Below are 17161 nucleotides of genomic sequence, written 5' to 3'. Positions count from 1 at the left end.
TAGATGAGCTTGTTAAAAGACTTCTCATAAAAGGCTAAAATCAAGCCAGAGTTATTTCCTAGATATCTCCGAGGAGCGCTGAATCAAGAGGCTGTGCCTCATAAGATGATGGTGGTTGCAGCCTTAACAGCAGGTAACAGGGGACCAGGCTTTTCTAATGGCTGTCGAAGTTGCCACCATCCTTCACTTATTCACCTCGGGCTCCTTCCATGCTGCTCTTAGGGATATCACCCGATTCTCCCAGTCTGCAATCTATGACAGCATCAAGCAGGCCACTAATATCCTCTTCACAAGAGCCAGGTTACCTTCTCCATGGATGCCAACAGCTAGAATGAAAGAACTTTGGGAGGTGTAGCAGTGGCTGACTTTTTTTATGTTCAGGGCATAAAATACAACATTTCTATAATTGTCAAGGCATTAGAAGATGAGCTGGGAGTTTCTGGGAACATTAAAATGAAGATGGGCAAGAAAGCAAAGTGCGAGGAGGATACAAAAAGTCTGCAATGGGATACAGATAGGTTAACTGAACGGACAAAAATTTGGCATGTAATGTGGGAAAATGTGATGTTATCCACTTTGACTGGAAGAATAGAAAAGCAGAATATTATTTGAATGGAGAGAGAATGCAGAACGCTGCAGTACAGAGGGACCTGGGTATCCTTGTACATGAATCACAAAAAGTCAGCACATGGCCGCAGTCTGTACCATCTACAAGATCCACTGCGGCAACTTGCCAAGGCACCTTTGACAGCACTTTCAAACCAGTGACCTCTACTACCTAAAAGGACAAGGGCACCAGGCATAGTTCCCCTCCAAGTCACACACCAACTTAACTTGGAAATCTATCGCCATTCCTCCATCCAGTCAAAATGCTTGAACTCCCTAGTTAATAGAATTGTGGGTGTACCTTCACCACATAGACAGCAGCAGTTCCAGAAGGCACTCACCAGCCCCTTCTCAAGGCAATTAGAAATGAGCAATAAATGCTGGCCTTTTCTGCAATGCCCATATTTCACGAACAAGTTAAAAAGAGAATTAGCTCACTTTACGAGAGGATCCATTGCAAATTATGCTAAAATTATGGGTGGGGGTTTTCCCCTTCAACAACCAATTAATTGGTATAACCTGCCCATCAAATTTAAATGAGGCAGCGGTTCAAGAAGGCAGCTCACCACCACCTTCTCAAGGGCAATTGGGGATAGGCAATAAATGTCGGCCCAGTCAGTGAAGCCCACATCCTGTGAATGAATAAAAAAGTTAAAATACCCCCAGCCTGAAATTTTCTGCAGCGTGTGTTGTTTTACACATGCCCCAACTCCTGCTTGCCCAAAATAAAAATCCAGGGTTAAAATAAACACCCAAAATTCACAGATTGCATAGAATGCATTTTGGAAGCTGTTTTCAAAAATGAAACAAAGAATATCAACTAGGTTATTTGAAACTGTAACTTACGTTTTGCAGAAAATGTACTTACATTATCTTACTTTAATAGATTAATTTTCAGCTGATAAACAACTGCATATATATATTTGTAACAAATCTTACAAAAATGGTTAAATGCTTCAGAGATGCAGGAAAATCATTGCAAAACTTTAAAATTAAAAGAAAGGAGACTGTTCCATTGCTCCTCATTATTACATGCCCATATCAACTTCTCAGTGCTTCAAATGTAAAATTCTAATGCACATTTAAATCCCTTCATGGCCTTATCCTTCCCTATAATCTCTTCCAGCCTCCAAGTCTCCAAATCTGGCCTGTTGTGCATCCATCTGCCTTCACCCAGCCACTGGGAACTAGTTGTGCCTTCAACAGCCTAGGCACCACATTTTAATTCTCTCCCTAAATTCTCACCGCCTCTCTACCCAGCACTGCTTTTTTAAGACACCCCTTTAACCAAACATTTGGTCAGCTTTCCCAACATCTCTTCAAAATTTTCTGAGTATGCCTCTGTAATGCACCTTGGTCTGTTTCACTATGTTAAAGGCACAATATAATTACAAGTATTTGTTGCGTATATTTGAAGAGCTTCTTGTTTATTTGTTAGTTTGTTCAAGTCAGTGCATTGGTGAGATAGTTAACTTTCTCTCTTTGTCCAAATAAAGGGGAGATTAAATGGCAGCAATACTAAATCAGACTGCTGATTGTACCATTTTTCAGGACAAATTATAATTTAAAAAACTCCAAATTGTTACGTGAAATAAACCTAAGTATATCCTGAGTTACCTTTCAATATTCCAATTAGGCCTGAAATGAGCCCTCCTCTGCCTTTAAGTTGTATGAAAGCTAACAATATAACCATTTAATGGAGTATAATAAATAATCTACATAGGAAAGATGAAATATGTTCCCTTTTTAACATTTCCACTCATTGCTGGAATCATATCTGTAATGTGTTTAATGTCTTCTTTCCAATCTTAACTAAGTAGTTGGTTTGTTTTGAATTCCTTGTTCTTCCATTAGAGTTAAAGCAACAATCTTTTAAAAAACCTTTTATTCCAGTGAATAGTCAAACACTATCTTGCACAATAGCAATTATCCTTTTTGGGTTTTTAAGTTTGTAATGGAGTGGCATGGAATGGAAACAAAAGGTTTCTTTGAATAAAATGATAAAGCATGGCGTGATAAGAAACAGTTCACTGAAAATTTGCATTTACCAGGATCTTTCATCATGTATTTATAACAAGTTTTCAGCACCACACAATGGTGTGCATATGGTGCAATATCCTTATGAGGTCTTTCTATGACTACATACCTCGGGATCGTGATCTTCCCCTTCCTCTTAAGTTTCCTTGTGCATTTTCACTGGCTTCTTCAAACCACCTGGACAACATGTCTGACATGCGCTGCATTAGTGACACATTAGGACTTTGTTCTCCTGAAAGATTTTTTAAAATTACAGATATTCTCTTAATAAATGTTTGCATTCTGTGTCTAAGAGCTTGAGGACTGAAAAGCAAATAAATTTCTTTTGCTCTGGTAAATTGCAGTATTTTTAATGTCTTCACAATTATTCACTTTCATTAACACAGTAGCACTACGTTACATTTTCAGGATGTAGAATTCTAGAATCATATAACCCAGGAGGTCATTCGACCAATTGTGCCTGTGTCAGTTCTGTAGAAGGTACCCAATTAATCCCACTCCCCAGCTCTTCCCACAATTCACTTTTGAAAGTTAACCAAGGTATGTAATTATAATATGCATTACTATAAACATAAATAATCTGCATTTAGGAATTGAATGAGCAATTTCAAAATTTGCTGAGGATTACATTTTCAGGGGAGGTGCAGACAAGGAGAGATATGGCAAATTGTGACACAAAGATATGAAAAATGCAAGACACAGATAGATTGGTAGGATATGCAAATAAAATGAAGCAATATATTTTTGAAAGTGCGAATAGGGAAAAGAAAACTACTGCTAATGATAATATATTAAACGTATTAGAGGTGCAGAGAGACCTTGGTGTGCAAATACACAGGCCATCAAAGTCAAGAGCACAACATGGGGTAAGCTGGTGGAATCAGGCTGAGATGTTGGGAATTTGATGAGTGGAAATTAGGTGCAGAGAGAAAAGAAGTGCTAAGCAAATTAGCGGATATTATGTAGAAGTTAAATAAACTTTAACACTTAGTACAAACTAGCTAAATCAAAAAATTGATAATTTCAGCAAGCTGTGACCATCAGGTATCAACTTCAGCAAGCACGTCACTTAAAGTACTCAAACTCAAAACCCCAGGATATGGAAGCAACAGACAAAGGAGGCAGAACAGTGATTTGGTGGGGGGAGGGGGGGGAGGTTTGATAGGGGTGATAGTTTGAGAGAATAGTCACACCAATTGAGAGACAGGGAACAGCTTCTGGAGGGACAAAATAGCTGACTTTCCAAGAGGCAGAGAAACAAAGGAAGGAAATATTGGAACAGAAGTGCCCAAAGCAACTTATTCTTTCAGACAGGTAGGAAGCAACAGCTTCCTGTAGGGGAAAAATGAAGACTCTAGAAAGACAATCATACTTGACAAGCTTCATAGCATTGTTTAAGAAGGTAAAAGATATGTGAGATGAAAGAAATGCAGTGGACCTGATGCACATGGACTTCAGGAATATATATAGATTATTAGACATGGTTAATGTGCATGGAATTAGGAAGAGGATTGCCAATTGGATTACATATTGCTTATAAGGGAGAAAACAGAGTTGAAATTAAAGGCACTTTTTTCCAGCATGGTTAGAACTGGGCAACTTCACTGTTCACTGTGTATATTGACGATTTGGACACAGGGCTAGATAGAGTGTTGAAACTTGAAGATAATACCAAAATAGGGGGTATAATTCTTTATATATTGGACAGAAGCTGGAAAGGTGTAGTGAAAATGACAGAATGGACTAAAAAGTGGTAAATAGAATTTGTCAACAAGTGTGAGATTGGTTACAAAAAGCAGTAATTGTACTCCAATGGAAGTAGACTAGACATTATAGAAGACCAGAGGAATTTTGGGTTATAGGTGCATACAGCATTAAAATTAGCACTTTAGGTTGAAAAGACTGTCATAAAAGTTAGTGAAATTCCAGAGTGTATCACAAGAGGCATAGAATAGAAAAGCAAAGAGGTAATGATGCACCAATATAAAATCTTAACAAGACCTCAGTTAAACTTTTATGTATAGTACTGGGCTCAACACCATTGGAAGTATATTAAGGTTTTGTAGAGAGTACAATACAAATTGACTATCATATGAGAAAATAAAAATATGAATATGAATAAAGACTTAAAAAACCAAAGTAGTTTTAGAACATAAACTCTGGGGAAATAAAATGGAAGTGCTTAAAATTTTGTGACAAGGGTAGATTGAAGCAGACTATTTCCAGTAGTTATGGGTGAATTCACTGGCCCTCCTAAAGTGAGAGGTCTAGAGGTTGTAAAGAGTTGGAAATCAGGGAGTGGGAGCAGGTAATTGGGAGCAGTTTGGGGACTGGATGAGGATCAGGGGGTGGAAGGTTGATCTTGGATGGGTGAGGAGAAGTGAGGGAAACTAGGGAATCATGTGGTTGGGGGGCCAGTATTTCCTGCTGAACTAGAAGTAGCAGCAACATGGTGACTGCGAGCAGCACCAAAACAGGAGCAGCCAGTAAAGTAGCGAGTGAAACTGGGGATTTTAGTTTGGATAAACAATTAAAGATTGTTAGGTGACTGGTGAGTGAATGGGGGACAAGGGGTCAGGGGTAGAAGATTCTCACTGGGGGAACCAATGGTGAAGGTAGAAATTTCTTCAACTGAGAGCTATTAGTACATGGGATTCTTCACCAAAAGTAACTTTTGAGGTAAAGACTAAAATAAAATTTAAAAGGGAGTGGGACAAATGTTTGAAAAGCAAGATCTAGGAATGCTTTTTTAATATATCCATTCATAAGATCTGGGCTTTGCTGGCTGGGCCAGCATTTAATGCCCATCCCTAGTTGCCCTCGAGAAGTTGGTGGTGAGCTGCCTTCTTGAGCCGCTGCAGTCCATGTGGTGTAGGTACACCCACAGTGCTGTTAGGAAGGGAGTTCCATGATTTTGACCAGCGACAGTGAAGGAACGGTGATCTATTTCCAAGTCAGGATGGTGACTGACTTGGAGGGAAACTTCCAGGTGGTGGTGTCCCCATCTATCTGCTGCCCTTGTCCTTCTAGATGGTAGTGGTCATGGGTTTGGAATGTGCTGCCTAAGGAGCCTTGGTGAATTCCTGTAGCGCATCTTGTAGATGGTACACACTGCTGCTACTGTGTATTGGTGGTGGAGGGAGTGAATGTTTGTGGATGTGGTGCCAATCAAGTGGGCTGCTTTGCCCTGATCAAGCTTCCTTAGTGTTGTGGGAGCTGCACTCATCCAGGCAAGTGGGGAGTATTCCACCACACTCCTTGTAGATGGGGAGACTTTGGAGAGTCAGGAGGTGAGTTACGCATCGCAGGATTCCTAGCCTCTGTCGTGCTCTTGTAGCCACAGTATTTATATGGCTAGTCCAGTTCAGTTTCGGGTCAATGGTAACCCCCAAGACGTTGATAGTGGGAGATTCAGTGATGGTAATGCCATTGAATAGCAAGGGGCGATAATTAGATTTTCTCTTGTTGAAGATGGTCATTGCCTGACACTTGTGTGGCGCGAATGTTACTTGCCACTTGTCAGCCCAAGCCTGGACGTTATCCAGGTCTTGCTACATTTGGACATGGACTGCTTCAGTATCGGAGGAGTCGCAAATGGTGCTGAACGTTGTGCAATCATCAGCAAACATCCCCACTTCTGACCTTATGATGGAAGGTCATTGATGAAGCAGCTGAAGATGGTTGGGCCAAGGACACTACCCTGAGGAACACTTGAAGTGATGTCCTGGAGCTGAGCCTACTGACCTCCAACAACCACAATCATCTTCCTTTGTGCTAGGTATGACTCCAACCAGTGGAGAGTTTCCCCGATTCACATTGATTCCAGTTTTGCTGGGGCTTCTTGATGCCACACTTAGTCAAATGCGGCCTTGACGGAAAGAGCAGTTACTCTCACCTCACCTCGGGAGTTCAGCTCTTTTGTCCATGTTTGAACCAAGGCTGTAATGAGGTCAGTAGCCAAGTGGCCCTGGTGGAACCTAAAGTGGGCATCAGTGAGCGGGTTATTGCTGAGCAAATGCCGTTTGATAGCACTGTTGATGACCCCTTCTATTACTTTACTGGTGATCGAGAGTTGACTGATGGGGCGGTAATTGGCCAGGTTGGATTTGTCCTGCTTTTTGTGTAGAGGGCATACCTGGGCAATTTTCCACATAGCCAGGTAGATGCCAGTGTTGTAGCTGTACTGGAACAGCTTGGCTAGGGGTGCGGCAAGTCCTGGAGCACAGATCTTCAGCATTATTGCCGGAATATTGTCAGGGCCCATAAGCCTTTGCACTATCCAGTGCCTTCAGCTGTTTCTTGATATCACATGGAGTGAATCGAATTGACTGAAGACTGGCAACTGTGATGGTGGGGACCTCCGGAGGAGGCTGAGATGGATTCTCCACTCGGCACTTCTGGCTGAAGATTGCAGCAAATGCTTATCTTTTGCACTGCTGTGCTGGGCTCCCCCATCATTGAGGATGGGGATATTTATAGAGCCTCCTCCTCCATTGAGTTGTTTAATAATTGTCCACCACCATTCACGATTGGATGTGGCAGGGCTGCAGAGCCTAGATCTGATCCGTTGGTTGTGGGATGGCTTAGCTCTGTCTATCGCTTGCTGCGTATGCTGTTTGGCACGCAAGTAGTCCTGTGTAATAGCTTCACCAGGTTTACAACTCATTTTTAGGTATGCCTGGTGCTGCTCCTGGAATGCCCTCCTGCACTCTTCATTCAACCAGAGTTGTTCCCCTGGCTTGATGGTAATGGTAGAATGGGGGATATGCTGGGCCATGGGGTTACAGATTGAGGTTGAGTATAATTCTGCTGGTGATGATGGTCCACAGCACCTCATAGATGCCCAGTCTTGAGTTGCTAGATCTGTTCGAAATCTATCCCATTTAGCATGGTGGTAGTGCCACACAACATAATGGAGAGTATCCTCAGTGTGAAGGCGGGACTTCGTCTCCACAACAACTGTGCGGTGGTCACTCATAGTGATACTGTCATGGACAGATGCATCTGTGGCAGGCAGGTTGGTGAGGATGAGTCAAGTGTGTTTCCCCCTCTTGTTGGTTCCCTCACCACCTGCTGCAGACCCAGTTTAGCAGCTGTGTCCCTTTAGGACTCGGCCAGCTTGGTCAATGGTGGTGCTACCGAGCCACTCTTGGTGATGGACATTGAAGTCCCCCACCCAGAGTACATTGCCACCCTCAGTGCTTCCTCCAAGTGGTGTTCAAAATGGAGGAGCAGTGATTCATCAGCTGAAGGAGGGCGGTACATGGCAATCAGCAGCAGGTTTCCTTGTTTGACCTGATGCCATGAGACTTCCTCAGGTCTGGAGTCGATGTTGAGGACTCCTGGTACAACTCCTTCCCGACTGTATACCACTGTGCCGCCACCTCTGTTGGGTTTGTCCTGTTGGTGGGACAGGACATACCCAGGGATGGTGATGGAGGTGTCTGGGTCATGATCTGTAAGATATGGTTTCGTGAGGATGACTATGTCAGGCGTTTGTTTGATTAGTCTGTGGGACAGCTCTCCCAATTTTGGCACTAGCCCCAGATGTTAGTAAGGAGGACTTTGCATGGTCGACAGGGCTGAGTATGCTGTTGTCGTTTCCAGTGCCTAGGTCGAGTGGTCCATCCGGTTTCATTCCTCTTTTGAGACTTTGTAGTGGTTTTATACAACTGAATGGCTTACTAGGCTATTTCAGAGGGCATTTAGAAGCCAACCACATTGCTGTGGGTCTGGGGTCACATGTAGGCCAAACCAGGTACAGACGGCAGATGTCCTTCCCTAAAGGACCAAATGGGTTTTTACAATAATCGACAATGGTTTCGTGGTCATCATTAGACCTTTAATTCCAGATTTTTATTGAATTCAAATTCAATTCGAACCCGGATCCCCAGAGCATTACCTTGGGTCTCTGGCTTACTAGTCCAGCAACAATACCACCAACGCCAGAGGTGCAGGAACAGGCACTGGGGCTTCTATGCTGTAATTTCTATCATTCCAAGCCCAGGGAATGATTTACAAGTGTTGGTGATGAGCTGAGTTTAGGATAATGCGACCTGTTAGTATAGATTGAACTGGAAACATCAATCAGAGCCAGAGTTGTCACAGTCACTTAAAACCCAAGTCCAAACCAGAATCCAAAAAGACAGGAAGTGAGGTGGGGTCTATTAAAAGTGGCATCAGCCAGGGGGCTTTGTGCAGTTCAGGAGGAAAATAGCTGTAATTTCAGGGTGAATATTATCAGATTTTAGGATCATTACAAGTTACAGATTGGATATCAGGATATTATATGGGCTATCAGCGAATTATTGTATTGCTGTTGGTTATGTGAAAAATTTGAATGTTAGCAGTATTACTATTAGTTACCAGTGGAATTTCAATAAGTTGCCATTAGTTACTAGGGGAAGTAAAGTTCCTCCCATGTCTAGTTTTCCATCCACAAATTACATCCCCATCTTTAATTTTCCTTTTGCCCCAACTTTGGATGGCTTTCTGGTTCTTGGAACTGGTCACAAAGCAGCTGTTTTCGCAAAATCATGAGCAAAGATAATCAACTAGTGGGGCCTGATCTTTATAAAGGGAATGGTGGTTTATTGGTAGTGTTACTGAACTAGTAATCCAGAGGCCTGGATAATGCATGGGAGACAGGAGTTCAAATTCCTGGCTGAATTTAAATTAAAACAAATTAATCTGGAATAAAGCCCTAGTTCAGTAATGTTGACCATGAATCTACCAAGTTGTTGCTCTTTAGGGAAGGAAATCTTTGCAATTAAAGATAACGGTGCCACATCTAATGTATAAAATTCTTACCATCTCGTTCACGCTCACTCTCAGGTCTAGCCCGCGGCCCAGTATCAGACCAATCCCCTCGAAGTCTCAGGCGTTTGACAGGTGGCTGTCGGATCTAGAAATAAATATCATGAGTTTGTGTGAAAAGAAGCTCTATTGGGTTGAGTAAAGTTCTAAAATGTGTGGAAGGTCCACGACTGATGATGGGGAAGATTGTTGGTTTAGGGCATAGATTGGCAATCTTTTTTTACCTGAACAGTCCAAAGTGTCACTGGTAGAATGCATAATTTGCATATATCAATAAAATATATACTGTATATATTTTTTTAACATTAGAAATATATATGCACACATATGTAATGAACGTGTGTATCAATAGAAAACAAAATCTAAATTAAAATAGACCTAACTCTGAATTATAGCATTTTAAAATTTTTGAAGCAGTTGAAAATGATTAGGCCTAGGAAACTACCTGAGGAACTCCTGCAGTGATGTCCTGGGACTTAGATGATTGACCTCCAACAACCACAACCATCTTCCTTTGTGCTAGCTATGACTCCAACCAGTGAAGAGTTTTCTCCTCTCCCCGGTTCCCATTGACTCCAGTTTTGCTAAGGCTGCTTGATGGCACATCAGTCAAATGCTGCCTTGATGTGAAGGGCAGTCAATCACACCTCGCCTCTCGAGTTCAGCTCTTTTGTCCATGTTTGGACCAAGGCTGCAATGAGGTCAGGAGCAGAGTGGCCACTGGTGGAACCCAAATGCAGCGTCAGTGAGCAGATTATCACCGAGTAAGAGCCATTTGATAACACTGTCGATGACCCCTGGAATCACTTTGACGATGATCAAGAGTAGACTGATAGAGCGGTAATTGTCCGGGTTGGATTTGTCGTGCTTTCTGTGGACAGGACATACCTGGGCAGTTTTCAATATTGCTGGGTAGATGCCACTATTGTAGCTGTACTGGAACAGCTTGACTAGGGGCTCAGCTAGTTCTGGAGCACAAGTCTTCAGTACCATTGCCGGAATGTTGTCCGGGCCCATAGCCTTTGCAGTATCCAGTGCCTTCAGCCATTTTTTTTAATATATCACCTGGAGTGAATCAAATTGGCTGAAGGCTGACATCTGTGTTGCTGGGGCCTCAGGAGGAGGCTGGGATGGATCATCCACTCGGCCCTTCTGATCGAGAAGCCTGTGACACCAGACCACAGCCGGGAAGCAAAGCAGAAGGAGGAAGAGATGAGATTGAGAGTAAAGGGTTACGGGTTGATCAGAGGGGTGGACTCATTTTGGTGGAGGAGGGGGTGGGGATCTGAAGCATATTGTGGGTGTAAGAGGTCAGAAGGTTCGGGTCATGGGAAATCCTGGCTTGTAGAGATGCTCCATTACGGTGGGCAGGGGGTTGGTTCTTTTTTTTTTTCTTTCTGGCTAGGCCAGCATTTTATTGCCCATCCCAAATTGCCCTTGTTCAAAGGACATTTTTAAGAGTCAACCACATTGCTGTGGGACTGGAGTCACAGGTAGGTCAAACTAGGTAAGGATAGCAGTTTTCCTTCCCTAAAGGGCATTAGTGAACCAGATGAGTTTTTTTTTATGGCAATCGTTTCATGGTCATCATTAGACTTTTTTAATTCCAGATATTTATTGAATTCAAATTCCACCATCTGCTGTGGAGGGACTCGAATCCAGGTCCCCAGGGCATTGCCATGGGAAGGGGGTTGGTTCTTGTGGTACAAGGGAGGAGGCAAGCAAATTGAATCTAGCAGGTAAGTGGAAAGGCACTTGCCTCCCTTTAGCTGGAAGATGTCCTATAGCCTGGGAAACCTGGCTAGCCAGGGTCAGATTTAAAATGAAGATTAAATCTGAGGCACACAGCTTCTTCCTAATATTTAAATAATCAACCTGCCTTTTGGGAGCCAATTCATAACCCAAACCCCCATTCTGCTTCCATTTAAACCAGAAGTGGGCGCTTTGGGTTTTGATGTTTTTTTAAAACCATGTTTACATCTTACCCAACACACACCCACCTATTTCTGGAAGTTAAATTCCCAGTGTGTGTGCATGAATGAGCACCAGAAAGAGAACGTGTGCATGTTCAACATACAAAGAATAACTATATGAAGACAGAATATGTGTGTGAATAGAAAATGCATGCTGCACAACATAACTAAAAAAAATGTATTATACAACTAGGAAATGAAAACTAACTTAGATTTGGATATTGATTTGGGTATCAACTGTTTGTTTTTAAAAAGTATGAGATTGACTTGTGGTTATTAATAGGTGTGAGAACCTCACTTATATTGCTTATTTACATCCCTAAACTGGAAGGCAGAGTTTCATTCATGCACACAAACACAAGCATGAAGCTTTTATTACTCATTTCCAGCTGTCAGCCAACATTCTAATGATTGATCTAAAATTAAGATTTGAATAGTGGCATAGCAGATTGGCAGATTTAAAAAAAAATTTGATGTAAAGGTTTAAAATCACAGGAAAAAGACCCAGGTAGGCGCACACATTCTAGTGACGTGAGACTGGCCATCTGTCAATTTCTACAAATTGAACAATAATATGGCTCAAAAGCTCACACCAAATTTGGACTACAATGGAAACTTAAGAGACTGCTATAAAAACAGTATAATCGTGTAGGGCTTTTAAAAGATGCATTTGTTCCAATATTTCCAATAGCTGTTCTATAAACAGAGTCTGAACCAATAATCACATGCTGTTGGCATTGCTCTTGGAAATGAATTCACCTTGGCAAACGCACGCTAGGCATTTTGCAAGCACAGCTGACTAAGTTAGTGCATGACCTTGCAAACACTATCAAGGGAATTCCATTAGAGGTCTGTAGTCCAACTAGTTTTAGTCTGTTGAAAAGAGATCCAACACAGCAACTATAAAACATTTTAACAGCAACACCATTCTGTCTAAAGTACCATACCGCACTATGCAACAAATGGTACTTGGTGCAGATATGTAAACAAATATCAGCAGAAACACCCAGTATTCTGTAGTTCTGAATTGAATTACCAGCTCTAAAGCCTGGTTTATAGTTTGGCCCAATAAATATCTAAGTTTGGGGATGGATTTGAGTGAAGCTCAGGTAAACAGACAGATATCCGAATTCTTTAAAACCTCCAGAACTTAATTTTTTGTCTTAACAATCTTCCTTGATATATTTAAGAATAGGAACTAGGTACAGTTGATTAATGCAGCAGAAAATGGGTTTAACACAAAAAAGTATTTTTAATCACACTGTAAATCCACCAACCGTGAGTAATCTGATTTCAAATTACTGAAAATGATTTAAAAAGACTAAAAAAGTACAGAACCATTTCCTAGTCATATTGTGGTAGTCAGTTTCTCAGTAAATTTTTAAAATATCATATTAGAAAACGTTCATTCCTTGAGCCCAAATGAACCGTTATATGCAGACCTTAAAGGAGGCTCTAAGCACAATTAGAGGAAACTCTCAATGGTGATTAATAATCCTGGGAGTTACCACTAGCAAGTAACTTAACTGGACTAAGCATATAAACAATGTGACCAAACACACAGAGGCTGAGAATTCTGCGGTGAGTGATCCAGTTCTCCACTCCTCAAAGCCTGTCCACCATTTACAGGGTGCAAGTCAGAAGTGTGATGGAATATACTACACATGCCCAGGTGACACAGCTCCAACACCACTCAAGAAACTTGACACTACCCAAGGCAAAGCAGCCCCCTTGATCAGCATCTTATCCACTGCCTTAAGCATTCACTCCTTCCACCTCTACTGCACAGTGAAGCACTGCAGCAACTCACCAAGGAACCTTTAACACCTTCCAACCCATGACCTCTACTATCTAGAAGACCAAGGGAAGAAGCCACTTTGGAACACTGCCACCTCCACTTTCCCCTCCAAGTCACACACCATCCTGACTTGGAAATGCATCATTCCTTCATTGTCACTGGATCAAAATCCTGCAACCCCCTACCTAACAGCAGTTAGGGAGTAACTTCATCACAACTGCAGCAGTTCAGGGGACTCACATAAGAACATAAGGAACGTAAGAAATAGGGGCAAGAGTAGGTCATTCAACCCCTCAAGTCTACTCCACCATTTAATAAGATTATGGCTGATCTGACTGTGGCCTCAACTCCATTTTCCTGCCTGCTCCCCATAACCTTGACCTCCTTGTAGATCAAAAATAATACAGCTTTAATTGAATATATTCAACAACCTAGCCTCCACTGCTCTTTGAAGAAGAGAATTCCAGAGAACTACGACCCTTTGAGAAACAAAATTCCTCCTCATCTGCCTTAAATGAGATACCCCTTATTTTGAAACTATGCCCAAGTTCCAGACTTCCCCATTCTCGCAGCATTTACTCTATCAAGCCCCCTCAGAATATTAAACGTTTCATAAGATTTCTTCTAAACTCCAATGAATATAGGCCCAAGCTGCTCAATCTTGCCTCAAATGATAACCCCTTCATCCTAGGGATCAATCTAGTGAACATTTGCTGAACTGCCTCCAATGCAAGTATATCCCTCCTTAAATAAGGAGACCAAAACCGTACACAGTACTTGTGTTATGATCTCTGTACAGATCAATAACTTTTAATTAGAATTCCAAACTTCCAGTTAATAACTGAATAAATGTCACAAGAAGATTTCTCATTTTAAGACATTTGCTGTAGCAAACAGATTAAAAGCACTATTGACTAAACATTATTTTTGTAGGAACATATACTTTAAACTACAAAATAGAACTTCTTTCACAGCTGAAAAAGCCCACTATCAAGTATACTTTACACTGTCCTTTAAGTAGACATTCAATTCTCGGGTTTCCTTCCAATCTTTTCTTTCCCCAGCCTGGAAACTTTTAACTCCAGAACTGTCTTTCACGATGTGGGTTTTCCTGGAGAATTTTCTGCAGAAACCTTTTGGACTCTAGCTGCTCTCTCCCTCCCAGGCCCTGGCAGACTAACGTGTTTGAGAGTTTCTGGGATATCTTGGACACTCCCCTTTCAAAGCCCATCTCCATGGCAACATGAATCACATGGGCCTTGTATCCAGATAGAATTACTAATTAACAATTCTTGAGACACCAACTCTCTTTTATCTTGGAAGTAAACGGGCAGTTTAAAAGCACAGCTGTATACAATCAGACATTCTCAACACTTTTCTGGTGCTTTGCAAACCCAGAGTGGAACTTTCCATTTTTGAGATTAAGTGCGGTGGCAGGCAGGTTTCGTGACCCATTTCCCGCTGAGTGGCATGGCAGGTATTCACATCTGGTTTTGCACTTGAAAGCTCATTAATTATGCATAGGCAAATTTCTCTCTACATCATGTGGCAGGTCAGGAACTGATTCGCCTGCCCTGCTGTCACCTAATGGGCTCAAAGATCCAGGTGCCATGTTTAAACACCAACCTCATTCTCTCCAGCCCAACTTTGAGAAGACAACGTATCGAAATGGCTGCAGCAAAGAAGGGAACTGCTCCAAAGTTTAACAATGACTCCCTGGAGGCTCTCCTCAATGGTGTGCGGCAACACCGGGATATCCTCTACCTCAAGGATAGCACGAGGAAGCCCACCAGCCTCACTTCATCAGCCTGGGAGGCCACTGCAAGGGAGGTCAGTGCATTGGGCAACTGGCCTAGAAACGCCATCCAATGTAGGAAGATGCATAATCTCATCCGCTCCACCAGGGTAACTCAACCTTCACCTCACTCTAATTGCATCTCTCACAATGGCACAATGCACTCAAAATATTACACTGGTCAGGGATCTCACAATATTAGCAGGGGACACATCACCACCGATTGTCTCACAGGCACTTTAACATTATCAGCATCGCATCTATCATGCTGCACATACTCCATCCTCACCCCTTACTGGGGAAGGTTCAGCACACACAGTAGGCATGCATGCTTCCCAACTTCTCCTCCATCTCTTCTCCTCACATTCCATTTACTTGTGTGTAAGCTTGGCCTGATGAAGACAAGAGGGAGAGGTCCCAGGCCAGAGGAGGGAGGGCCGATATCGTGGAGCTCATGAAATTTGAGGAGGATGCTGCTGAGTTGGCATGGGAGGGCAGGGGCCACTCCTGTGGGGAAGGTGAGATCGGCCTCTCCCAGCAAGCCAGCACAGATGGGCCCTCCGTGAGTTGATCACATCCTGACATTCTCAGCGAGTGACTTGCAATGCTGTATTCATTCTGTTCCAGAACAAATCCATCTGCTCTCTCTTACAAGCACCAGCAGGTCTGGACACACCTTGAGACACAACATAAGCACCAGCCCCCAGGCCACCTCAGATGAGGAAGCTGAGGATCTATTAGAAGACCTGTCAATGTATTCACTTGCACCCTCCACCAGCTCAGAGACGCACACCTTGGTGGGTCCTAGTTATAGAGTAGGCTCAGGGTCACATTCTGGGGAACACCTCACTGATAAGTCTCCACAACAACTGGAGGCAGTGGCAGCCCAGGTCTCTGGCACTTGGAGCACTGCTGACGAGCAAGCACCTGCTGAGTCCGAGTCTAATGATGCGCCTCTGGAAACGACCACATCAAACGTGCTGGAAATGCAATGGCAAGCAGCAGAAAATCAGGTAGCGTTGCGAGAGGCAGTCAACAGACTAGAGCGAAGGACGGAGAAGTCTGTCCACGTTCTGTCTGATGTCGCTGCTCCAATTTGCGAGCGTCTCGAGGTCTCCATGGGAAGCGCAATTAACGCCTTGGAGACCTTGGTCCAGCAGATCCTGCCGGATTTGCGCTCAGGCCTACACTCCAACACTATAGTATTGGTGGGATTTATCAGTGGCTAGGTGAGGGGTGGGCCAGGCACCTTGACCACCCTCCAGGTTACCCTTCTCCTAGGAAGTCAGGCAGGGGCCCTCGGGCACCCACAGGGAGGAGGAACAACAGCTGTACACCCGGGAGCCATCCACCCAGGTGACACCAAGAGAGTCCAGCCCATCCCAATCCCCTCCTGCTTGTGACCCCCTCACCTCCAGCTGTACAGGCCAAGGAAGGTGCACCTGTCCAATAGCAGGACATCCAAAGTAGGCTGGGGCCCTCCAGTTCCCGACTAAGCGCTGAGGGGTAATTGGCTAGCCAGCGTGAAATTGCGATCAGGGGCTGATCAAGGGTGGTGGTCTGTTCCCCGGCCACTCCCAGGCTCGCCTAGCGCAGCTGCCCGCCAGCCCAAAAATCCTGCCCCTGGAGTTTGATGAGAGGGGGAGTTTAAGTGTTAATTTTGTTAAATTTTGCTCTTAAAATATAATCTAGTCTGTAATTAGCAATGACTGGAAAGTATCATGTAAGCAGGCTAAGTTCTTTCTTTCTTGCAGCTTAGACAGGGTAAACTCACTCTCAACTGTAGGAGCTGAGTAGTTAATTAGCTAACTGGTTGAATCTGGTTACTGTAGCCCCAGTTCAGTTTACTATAAATTCAGAGTTGTTGACAAACTGAAAGACTTGGAGTTTGGTGAGAGAGGAGTTGTTTGTTTCCTCTTTCTATCTTTTCCACCCCATAGAAATTAGTTCTTGCTCTACTACAGGGAAAAGAGCTAACTGTTTGGTGAGTATCTGGCAAGTTCTATTCTATCCCCAAGGTTTAAAATAGGACACAATTTGGTAGTAAAGTTAATCAAATATATAAGAAAGCAACATTAAATGTGATCAATATAATTAAATAATTATTTAAAACACATTAAGGATGGCAGGACAGGT

General features: G+C 43.0%; 1 protein-coding gene across 9 annotated transcripts in view; it reads right to left on the bottom strand.

Annotated features, from left to right (window-relative positions):
• dcaf6 (ddb1 and cul4 associated factor 6) overlaps positions 1-17161 on the bottom strand; it is a 174668-nt gene that overhangs the window by 107228 nt on the left and 50279 nt on the right. For all 9 annotated transcript variants that reach the window (XR_013579150.1, XM_078559693.1, XM_078559694.1 and 6 more), the window contains exons 8-9: positions 9454-9547; positions 2753-2875 (exon numbers count right to left, since the gene is read on the bottom strand). Coding sequence is in view for 8 of the 9 variants with exons in the window: in XM_078559693.1 (XP_078415819.1) it covers positions 2753-2875; positions 9454-9547 (217 nt within the window). In the remaining variant the exon portion in view is untranslated. The remainder of the gene's footprint in view (positions 1-2752; positions 2876-9453; positions 9548-17161) is intronic.

The sequence above is a fragment of the Cetorhinus maximus genome, chromosome 16 (assembly GCF_964194155.1).
Source record: "Cetorhinus maximus chromosome 16, sCetMax3.hap1.1, whole genome shotgun sequence".
Taxonomy (NCBI): domain Eukaryota; kingdom Metazoa; phylum Chordata; class Chondrichthyes; order Lamniformes; family Cetorhinidae; genus Cetorhinus; species Cetorhinus maximus.
The sequence above is the reverse complement of the archived record's forward strand: the minus strand, read 5'-3'. Positions and strand labels throughout refer to the sequence as shown.